General features: G+C 35.8%; 1 protein-coding gene across 1 annotated transcript; it reads left to right on the top strand.

Annotated features, from left to right (window-relative positions):
- The first annotated feature begins 1,423 nt into the window (after positions 1 to 1,423).
- Positions 1,424 to 1,885, top strand: LOC132034624 (putative RING-H2 finger protein ATL61). The gene has a single exon (XM_059425009.1). It carries the CDS (start codon positions 1,424 to 1,426, stop codon positions 1,883 to 1,885), a length of 462 nt encoding a protein of 153 aa, XP_059280992.1.
- Positions 1,886 to 11,823: the final 9,938 nt, after the last annotated feature.

Below are 11,823 nucleotides of genomic sequence, written 5' to 3'. Positions count from 1 at the left end.
TGATCACCAATCGAATACTATCTACGAATCTTAGCTTGAACTTGAGAGAAGAATTCCAAGATAGCGATAGGGTTAAATAGAGCAGGGTCTCAACCCTGGGCATCGGGCGATAGGGTTAAATAGAGTAGGATATCAACCCTAGGCATTGGGAAGCGGATTTGCATCTAGGATAGAGATATACCTAGTTCACCCTGCTTGGTTGATATACATGAAATATAAAAGCATTTGTGTTAAGGTTCATGACCATAGAGATATAGGCGTGAAAGTAATACAAATAGGCGGCTAGAGGACTCGAGAGATTCGTAGTCGTAATATCAACCCTGTCAATCAGTAAACTAGATAAATTAAGAAGTTGAATCAATTGAAGAATACAACGTGATTGTTAGATAGCCCATAGCCCAAGGTCGATTTCATCTCATCAATAATATAAAAAAGACTTGTTCTTTCTTGGTTGAAGTTCATTAGTTGTGTTCTTTTATTTTTAGTTAGTTTACAATTACAACCTATAGATTTCATCTCTTTGTAGATAATTAGCATTAGTTAATTTGGTTAATGGTTAATCATAAGTCCCGGTGGGCCAGCATCTGATTTCTAAAATCACTATATTACTTGTACTACCACGTAGGCTTGCGTGTGCGTTTGGGAGCAACATAGGCTAATTAAAAAATTTCACCATCAAGCTGCAAAACTTCAATATTTCGTTGAGCTTGGAAATTAATAGCTCAACTGTAAATCTGCCATTTCTTTGATCTCATCATGGATTTCTAATTGTTGTCGTTTGTTATGGTTTAACTTATACATCAAATTTATGGTCCTCTTCAGAATAACCTTATAATGTACAAATGACAATTCGTCATCTCTTATCCTATAGCCTCTTTCGTCTAATTAGTTAATCCATTTATAACTACTTTTTCCTTAATGTTTATGAACCCCTACTACACTCATCGCCCCATTTGAAACTTCACTAATTTTTACTACTTAAATGTTGATATGGAAGAAAGCCTATAGTTTTATTTCTCAGGAATTCTATAAAAATAGGCCAAAACAAACTTTACACGCAAATGGCTTTTTATGTTTTCAATTAATTGCTATTGCTATTTAATTTATATGTGGATTGTGGAAGTTTAGTTAAAAAACAATAGTAGCATATACGAGTTCAACACGTTAGTGATAAAGATTCTAATAATACAAAAGAATCAGTTAGCACTCGTTGGAAAAAGTTGCTCGTGCATGCACTCGTCTGATTTTCCTCTCTATATAAATTGTGCATGCACATACTCAAAAGAGACCACACTCAAATCCACAAATCTCAGATTTAACATAATACAAACCTCTCCAAACCAATAGCTAAAAATCTACTACTTTCTCTTATGGCTATAGACTTAGTGGCAGCTTTCACCGTTTTACTTCTCGTGTCTGGGAGATGATGCAATCCCCTACCAATCTAGATGATAAAGGCTCCAAATATGAGCTGGTACAGATTCCATTATTTATCACCGGGGGAGTCTTTATCTTTTTTGTCATCGCGTATTTCCTATACGCGTGCTTTACACGTGATCAGGATCAAACACGAGATGACACTGTTGATGGTTCTGAGGCAACACCTCCTCTATCAACCCAAGTGTCAAGTGACGGCATTGAAGACGTTGACCACTACAGTCCGGTCAGCGTTACCTCATTCCCCCTCGAACAATTTTCTGGGGCGGAGAGTTGTACGATATGCCTGGAAGCTTTCAAGATTGGAGAAGACGTTCGAGTTGTTCCCTCGTGCAGTCATCATTTTCATGATCACTGCATCCGAGGCTGGACGGAAAAGGGGAACCAGTCATGTCCTAAATGTCGTCGGCTCTATGGAGATATAGAAGACGGCTCTACGGAGATATAGAAGAGTAGTTTGTGTAGGGAAAATAGCATGTGTAATAATTTTCTTTTCATTTTTTTTTTCTGTTACATTTTGTAGAAGGTAAGATAGTCTAGCTTACATGCTTGTGTTTGGTTCAAGTCATCCTACATATTTTTCTCATACCAGTTTAATAGTAGTAAACTTTTCTCTTCGTGTAAAAGTCTGCTTGCAAGAAAAATGTCATTGAGAGGGAAAAGAGTCTCAGCTTTCACCTTTTGTAAGACTAGTTTCTATACTCTTGTGTTGCACGAATTTCCCAAGTCATTATCAAAGATGTCAAATTTTAATCGCATATGTATTCTAATAGTAACATTTGCTAGAGTAATAAAATAAAACTACTTAATGTATCTAATTAATTATCATTGTGAGTAAACTAATATTTGGATTCAAAATGTAATTGGTCATCGCCTGTCCTTTAAAAGGTCACAACTAAAATAAGTTACATATAATTTGTAATTGCATTACCTTTATTTATAAGGTACAAACATGTTAGTTGGTCATATCTTTGTATATATTTGGACTAATACTATTAAGACGGTGTCACTCGTAAGCTATTCAGTAATACACCTTATGTCCTATTTTGGCCTCAACTTGACAACTTTTATTTAGTACGCATTTAAAGTGTATTCGGTCCTAATTATCTCCAAACTTGGCAGATAGCCTTCACCTTCTGAAGGCTGACATGGCAAAGAGGTAAATATATTCTCTTTTAGGTGCGTGAGAGTGAAAAATCACAATACTCATACATCTACTATTTAATATACTTAATATTACATGTCCCTTGACAATTCAAAAGCAAAAACATTTTTCCTATCACAATTCACCACCCCACCCAAAAGGAAAAGAGGAAACGTCAATTAAAATTAAGGAAAAGGGCCTAAAATGTCTTTGAACTATCATTTTTGGTACAATAATACCCTTCATCCACCTTTCGGGCTAAAAATGCACCCGCCGTCAACCTTTTGTCTCTAAAATACCCTTATTTTGTAACGGCGCCTTCTGAAATTAATATTAATGAATTTATTTATTACGTGACCCGATTCTATTGGCTAATTTTATAATGATACTAATTAATTAAAATTCCAACCCAAACCCGAATTTATCTAAAAAGCTTTTTCAAACCCTCAAATGATGATTATTGTTACACCTTGGAAATTTCGTGTCGCTCGCGTTATGAATATGCTAATGTAAACCTAAAGTGCACATGAAGCCCTTGTAAGGTTAAGAAGGGTATTTGACAATGCTAAGTGTATGTCTTAAGGTTTCGAAGTTATATGAAGCAATGAAAGCAAGTTCGTCGGAGGAAGTTTAGGTTGAGTCATGTTTGAAAAGCTTTCACACCATGTGAGTTGCACATTTCCTAGAATCACTTTTAGGGAGAGCTATAAGGCCCCTTAGATGGTTAATGAAGTTCTAGACAAGTGCCAAGAAGGTTCCATCAGGATTGGAGGTCAAACGAATCGAAAAGAACGCTATTTCGCGAAATTGGAGAAAGTGGGGTAGTGTGCGGTCGCACATTGAGTGTGCTGACCCACACACTGCATGTACGCTGATAATTTTGGGCATACTCACTGGCCAACACCACCCTTAAATGGTGAGGAGAGTGTGCGGCCGCACACTTAGTGTGCAAGGTCGCATACTCTCCGCAGCGAGTCAGTGTGATTTTGGCCACCTTTTTAAGTTCAAAACGACCCCAATTTCGTTTCCACCTTTCCACACTTATTTCTCTACCTTTCTAGAGGCTTCCTAAGAGTTCTTGAAGGTTCCCACTCACCCCACACCTTTCCATATCACATCAAAACTTGAAGGTGATCCAAGGAAGGTGTTTGTTCTTGTTTTTCTTCAAAGTTGTGGTGAACTTGATCTTGGAGGAAGTTTAGTGAGGTGAAGCTATTTGATTACAAGGTATGTTTTCCATCTTATTTATATGATTGAGTTGGCTTAAGGGTTTAGCAACCCTTAGAAAGAAAAAGAATTAAAGTGGAGAAGCCACGGATGGTGTAATGAAGAAGATGACTATGAGTGAACCTAAAAAGGGGATTTTGGCTAAACTTAGGATTAAATTGGATGTAACTTCTTGATTGTGATATTATGGATGTTGTATTGTTGTTTGGCCATATGGTGGAAGTTGATAAAATAGGGGAAGTGCTGCCCAAATTTTGTTAACTCGTTAATTATGCTAGTTGAGCTTAAGAGTGTTTTCCAAGACTTCACTATGGTATGATCCTCTTGAATGTAGACTTTGCGAACTCGGAAGGAGAACGTTAAGTGATTAAGGAGATGTTAAGGTATCTTAAGGCTATCCTTTCCTTCATTTTTGGCATGATCTTATGATATGAACCAACAAGCGAGCAAACGAGCTTCCATATTACTCTACTCTAAGAAGCACTAGAAGTACTTCAGTATTTGATGTTCGCATGCCCCGTTTATGATTGTTCCTCCTGTTCATAGGTCTTGGTATTTCTTATATTGATGATGTTAGCTAAAAGGATGTTCATCGGAGATAGTACGACCTTAGTACGACCTTATGTCACTCCGAGAGTTCTATGTACTCAGTGTATTCATGCATTGCATTCATATATTCATATGCATATTGACTCGTGACCAGAAAACGTTATATACACATATATTGTATTTATATGGGGTATGGGGAAAAGGATAAGCGTTATATACGTATTACCACCTGATCAGTTGGTGCACCATGATGATGATATATGGATCGGGCTGCATGTTCCGCAGCAATAGATATGATGATGATGATGATGATGGCCGCAGAGAGGGCGATGAGATATGAGATAATGGATCGGGCTGAACGTTCCTCAGTACTATGACCTATATATACATGAGCATGATTATCATTCAGAGCATGCATATTATACGCCCACGAGGCATGAACAATATACAAATTTATGTACATACTTTCAGATACTCAGTCATACAGATGTATTCGACGGTCGCTGGCTTTTGAGTTCAGATTCCATTCATGTTCTTGTGTTTATATTACTCCTATGCCTTACATACTCAGTACATTATCCGTACTGACTCCTCTATTGCTCGGGGGGTTCGTTCATTCCCGCAGGTTCAGGTAGACAAACAGGTGGTCCGGCTTAGTAGGATCTCTACCCAGCAGTGGTCAGTGCGCTCCATTTGATCCAGAACTGCGGTCTATTTTGGTATGCCATTTTTTTGAGATGTATATGCATATGGGCATGACGGGGCCCTGTCCCATCCTTTCTATAGTTTTATACTCCAGTAGAGGTCTGTAGAATGTTGTATGTATTTGACAGATGACATAGCCTCGACGGATTCTATTTTTTTGTGTACAGTATATGTGGCGGCCTAGTCAGCTTGCATTGTTCTTTCCAGCTTATATATATGCAAGATTGTATAGAGTTCACGATGTCATGCTTCCATGGGTCAGAACAAGTTCAGTTTAAGTTATGTATGGGCCCTTGTATCCAGATACTAGTATAGGGGTATGTGGTCACTAGAGATCAGGCACTCGTCACGGCTCATCAGTTTGGGTCGTGACAATTATAATTTTCCTTTAATATTTCCCCAAATTAGTAAGTAAATCTAAACCTAAGTACAACAAATGATTTCCCAAAAGATTTTAACAACGGATAACCTACAAACTTTAGTTCTCAGATTTTGAATTGAGATCTGAAATCTTTCAGCTTCAAAAATGAAGTTTTAATAGTTTCCTTCAACTTTTTCTTCCATCTTATTCACCAAAACAACAATTAAATCAAATTAGGTCAAACCAAAACGACCTCAAAGATGGTGTTACTCAAAGATTCAAAGAACTTACAACTTTATGCTGAACTTGTTACACCCCATATTTTAGAACTAAGGTTAGACTCGCATTGTTAGAGTTTGAGCGAAAATTTGAGGGTTCGAACGTTTTGCGAAAGTGGCCGAGAGGCTTACTTGGGGCAATTGTAGCCTCTTGATTAGTTGGGAATTTGGAAAAGGTCTCTTAATGAAAGTTGCAGTACGTAGAAATACCTTTCCAGGAATATAAGCACTACAAAAAAAATGGGTAATTTGCGAAGGTTGAAAGTTGCAATTCGCGGAGGTTTTAGCCTCTTCTAGCAACTAGTGGAGGCTAAAACCTCCGCGAATTGCAACTTTCAACCTCCGCAAATTATCCATTTTTTTGTAGTGAAGGATCATGCCAATCAGAGTTCGGAGCAAAGAGATATGATCGTCATAAAATGGCTAATAGAGAGGTGCTTAGGATTCAATAGAATCGGCCAGGTTTACAGTAGGTCTGGCTTCCAGCCATATTTCATTAAAAGACTTTGAGAATTTGAGAAAACTTTAAACATTAAAGTTGTAGCCCTTTGAAATAGCTTTCCAACGGTATATTGTGGAGCCCTAATGAAGCTCTATGCTAGGAATTATGCCTATTTTACTGAACCCTGTTGACGAGCAGAAAACATGAAATTTTGACTAAGTGTAAAATGGACAGGGGAGCTCGCCCCAAAGCGAGGCAAGGGCTGGCCATAGGCCACGCTCAGTGAGGTAGGGGTCCAACAAGTAAAAAAAAAAGAAAAAAAAGAAGAGAAAATCATAGTCTAAAATGTCAGGGGAGCTTGCCCCCTAAGGCGAGGCAAGGGCTCGCCTTAGACCGCGCTCGGTGAGCCTAGGGGTTCAAAATGCTTACGCTATAAATTCAACACTTAACTCGAAATTTCATTTATCTAACATTCCAACTTCGTTCTAAAGCCCTAGAAGGTTGTTTTTCTTCTCTCTCATCCTCCCACGTCAAGGTAAGCTTGCTCTAACGATTTCTCATTAATTCATGATTAGTAACATGATTCTTCAACCAAAACATAGGATTTCCAAGGTAAATCCTTCTTAAACGATTCAAAGCTAGGGTTTTGGTGTTCTTCATCAGATAAGCTATTTAGTTCGTTAGATTAGAGCGATTACATGTATGTGAGGCTAACTCTCTACATTTGGGAGTCTTAATGATTCTCCCTACGCTACGTTTCTTTTACAACGTTATGAATTGCTTCAGAAATATAGCTCAGCTTAGTCTCCTTGAATAGTTGCAAAACTTTCATTCCCAAGTTTCGTAGTTTGTTCATGACTTTCATTCCAGAGGTTCTGAACTCAGAACGTAATCTAATTAGACTCGTGTTTTATACCCATGAGTCTCAGTCTAGAAACACAGCATGTTTATAAACTAGTTAAAATTATAATCAGTTCATAAATTCATGTCTCAGCTAGTATAATAATAGTCAATACTGCATATCAGCACCTCAGTAGGTTTTCATGTCTCTGTATGAATTCATGTTCAGTATATCATATCAGTATTTTAGTATGACTCTCAAAGCCATATTAGTATGATTTCATGTCTCAGGATAGTGATGCTCAAATTGCTTATGAATAGTTTATGCTTTAAACTCCATAATCAGTTTATGAATACATGTCTCAGTCTAGCCATATTCAGTATTCCATTATTATGTAGTCCAGCATGATTCAGTATTTCAGTATTATACATTACAGTATGACTTTCAGCTCCTTGATATTCCATGAGTCTCAGCCATGAAAACTCAGTATTTTTACACTCTATAATCAGTTCAGAAATACATATCTCAGTTCAGTGCTGACCAATTGTTCAGCATCATGTATAACAATATGATTCTCAGTTCCTGATTTTAAATTCTTGAATGTTGAACACCTGTATTTAGGCCTGAGGCCGTAATTTACGCTTTATGCATCTTTTGGCCTGAGGCCGTAGTTATGTATATGTATACTTGGGCCTGAGGCCATAGCTTATGCACTTATATATTGGGCCTAAACCTGTAGCTTATTTACTCAGATAAACAGGTAGTTTCTCATTCAGAACAGGGAGTACTTATGTTCAGCTTTAGTTACAACACTTATTACATCTTTATTGATTTGGGTTGCGCTTTACCCAAGTGCCCCACTTACAGTTCTTTCATTCAGTTTCTTTACATACCAGTGCAATTCAAATGCACTGACGTTCGTTTAGCCCGGGGCCTGCATCTCATGATGCAGGTAACGGTTTACAGGTTGACACTTCAGAGTGCTAGGATTCTCGTACAAGCTAGTGGTGAACCCCAATTTTTTCAAGGAATTATTATTACGTTACAGTCTTTAAGTATTTACAGACAGTCAATATTTTCAGTACTTCATTAGAGGCTTCACAAACTATAGTAACAGTTAGACAGAGTCGCAGGCTTTTCATGTTAAGCTATGTTGGTTACAGTCATCTTCAGACTTATATTTGTGTTTCCGCAGTTTGATTAGGTATCGTTCAGACTTTTAGTATATCAACATGTGTTAGTTTATTTTCCCCATTCAGTATGTTATAATACCATATGTTGATTCAGTCAGCCAGTTGATTCGCTCGATCACATGTAATCAGGCACAGGGTGCTGTGTTACGTCCAGGCCTAGGTTCGGGGCGTGACAAAACTTGGTATCAGATCCCCAAGTTCAAGTGTCCTAGGGAGTCTATGATGCCGTGTCCAGTGGAGTTTTCGTTATATGTGTGTGCCTACCACGCATATAAATGGTTAACTACCAAGACATTTAGGATTGTCTCATTTCTTTCAACTCTAGATCGTGCCATGAAGCTTAGAGCAATAAGTAACCTTCTCTTCCTATCGAAATACGTACATTTCGAATGCACAAGCGACGAGCAGGAAATTGAAGGTCTTGTTGACACCTAATTTTTGACCTCCCGTAATTTATTTTAATTACCCAGAATCCTTGGATGACAAGCACAAAGAATCATGCATTTTTTCGAGGTCAAAATAATTTTTATAAAATTTCTTAGGTCAATATTTTTACTCTTTTAAATTGATAAAATAATTTCTATGATATTATAAGTCATTTAGGAATTAATTGGTACATTTTATGACATTTATGAGATATCTTTTAGATTTAATCAAAGAAAAGCAATTTTAAAATAATCATTTATTTAATTGTTTAAATTATCAAAAATAAAATTAGCAAATATACTATTCCCTTTAATTCAAGGAATTGGTGTAATTAAAAGAATTGACCATTTTGCCCCTCAATCCTTAATTTTGTGTATTGGCATAATTTGTTAAAATTGTTTCCAATATTTAATTAGGATAATTAGTCAATTAGAGGGGCATTATTGCAAATTGATTTTTATTGTTTAATTGTGTTAGTTATGACCACAATTGAATTAATCAATTCATGATTAAAGCAATTGGGGCCTTTTTTCAAAATTTTCCTCTTATGGCCTTAATTGAAATGGCCAAATTTATTTGGCTCAAATTAATTAAGGTCATTAATGTAATTGGACTTTAATTGACTAATTAATCTAAAAAGGTCATAATTGCAATAATCAATTAGATTAAAATCAATTAAGGATATATTTGCAAAATTGAGCTTGTTTACACAATTAGACATATTTTAAATTAATTAATAGGTTAATTACATCCTAATTTGTTTATAATTAAAATACTATGGTTGATAATCAATATTCTTATTATTTGTCCATTTGTTAAACTATCCGTGCTACCCCCATGCATGTATATATATTTAAATATATACAATATACAATATACGATATATATATATATACCCGGCCCAATCCTTTTCCTGATAAGGGGGTAATGCCCCTTTAATATTTTATTTCATACCAAACGACCCCTAACCCTCTCCTCTCTTCCCCTTTCCATGAAAAACCCTAGCGCCGCCTAGGATTACCTTTCTCTGTCTTGCCAAAAATGGCATTTTTCACAAAGGACATAGGGGCTACATAGATTTTTGCATAACCATTTGAGTGAAACAATAAATGTTTCCACTTCAAACCCGCTTCTCTCACACCAAACATGGTAATAATCCTTCTCTTTTTACCTTTTCTTTTAAATTTCGAGTCAAACATGCGATTGTCTGAATTTCTATTGTTGTATTGTGTTTATATGTACTTGAATCCCTTTGGTCGAGAGTGAATCGATCAGATCGAAGAAAACAAGTCTCAAATCAAGCCATTCATTGTTGATCTAGGTCGATCTATACCTTACGTTTCGTTTACAAAGGTTAATATATGAAGAAATCATGTTGTCCCACATTGAAATTTTAGGTCTTCATAAGAATTTTGGGGTTCTATTCAACCTTTTCAAAAAAAAAAAAAAAAAAAAAAAAGAAAAAAAATTTGGACAATCTGAAAAAGCTAGAACTTGAAGTTTAGGCTTAATAGTATAATTTTAGCCTTAAACCTTTTTTAAAAGAGTTGAGCCTCTCAGTTCAAAAATTTATTTACTTTTGTTTTATGTTGCAGAGTGTGGGATTGGAAGTACAAGGCTCCAAGTTCGACTCTTGATACGGCTGCACACCAAAAGGTAGCAATTTATCTTGTTATTGTTTCCTTTTTATTCATTGAAGTGTCAATTTATATGATATGTTGTTTAGTTAAGTATTATGATATTAAGTCTCCTATTTAGTTTAGTAGCAATTTATCTTGTTATTGTTTCGTTTTTATTCATTCAAATGTCAATTTATATGATATGTTGTTTAGTTAAGTATTATGATATTAAGTCTCCTATTTAGTTCAAGTGTTTTTTCATACTTGTATGGTTCAAGTAATGATGCTGTAGTTGTTGTTGTGGGTTCCAAACTTCGGTCTTGTGATGCTAAAACCCTCCTTGTTGTTGTGGGTTCCAAACTTCGGTCTTGTGATGCTAAAACCTTCCTTCATGGTTTCTAAGGATAATCATAATAGAAATAGGTGCTCATATGAAGTTAAAATATTGATATTGTCTCAAGGAGTTAATCACTTAGTTTAAAAGGGTTAGAAATCTAAAGAAGAAGAAGGATGATAAGTTGATGAACCTACCTAAATCCTTTTCTTGTAGATGCATTAGTATAAGAATTATGTGGATTGATATTTGTTTGCCTAGGCTGGGACTTGTATGAACACATGAACTAATTTAAGTATGTTTACTAATATCTGTGAACGTCCCATATATTTGAATACTTTAGAATGTGTCTGTTGATTTGATTGAATGAGTCTAAAAGGTTAATAAGTATAAGTGCACTTAAACAAATCCAAATCTAATTGAGAAGAATTTGAAGGTGATTGGATGGGACCCGGTCCTGAACTTGCTCAAGTCTGTCTAAATAATTTTGGAGTTAGCCTAAATCTATCTGAATATATATCAAAACTGACCTGAACATGATTTTGAATTTTTTTTTTGTGGCAAATTTAGGTAAATCAAGGGATAGGTAGAGATTCTTAATTGTAGTGTGTGAACCAACAAATAAAAATAGACTGCATCCTCTTATCTTGAACTCTGATCTAGTCTTGGTGATTAAGAATAAACTAGAAGACCATGGCGACACTTTACTTGGTCCGTCTAGGATTTAGAGTGTTTGAAATGAATTGTGTGCATAAAACTGGCTTTGTGTGATCAATAAAGTTTAGCCTTGGTTTTTTTAACCCTAGAGCTTGAAGCATAGGAAATAATAGGAAAATAATAAGTGTAGATAGGGACCCCTTTGATTCTTTGATGTGCTGGTCCCTTTTCCCTGCATATGTGTGTGACTTTGCCTCTTTTTAACTAAGGCTAACTAAATTTCTTCATAGAATGTTCATGATTAACCTGTAAGTTGGTGTCAACAAAGAAATAATGGTAAGAAATGATGTTGTAAGTGATTCTATTTAGAAAAAAATATGCTTTTGTTGTGGATTCTGTCTTAATTTGCACTATCACGAAGATCAACCTTAAATAGGATGTACGTGTGATTTTGAATTATTTGTCAAGATTAAAAAGAGAATTCAAAACAACTTTCATAATTAAGATCCTAGGTTAGATGCTTGGAGCATTAACTTGTGTCGATATCCCTTAGGTATTTAGGCTGTGATTTGATTTAAAAATAGGTGTTAAACTAATCTTAACCCATTTT

This window comes from Lycium ferocissimum, chromosome 10, assembly GCF_029784015.1.
Source record: "Lycium ferocissimum isolate CSIRO_LF1 chromosome 10, AGI_CSIRO_Lferr_CH_V1, whole genome shotgun sequence".
Taxonomy (NCBI): Eukaryota; Viridiplantae; Streptophyta; class Magnoliopsida; order Solanales; family Solanaceae; genus Lycium; species Lycium ferocissimum.
This window is presented reverse-complemented; position numbering and strand designations above follow the sequence as displayed.

Bases quoted from the DNA above. Each gene is read 5' to 3' on its own strand.
- LOC132034624 (XM_059425009.1), top strand. From the start codon at position 1,424: ATGATGCAATCCCCTACCAATCTAGATGATAAAGGCTCCAAATATGAG.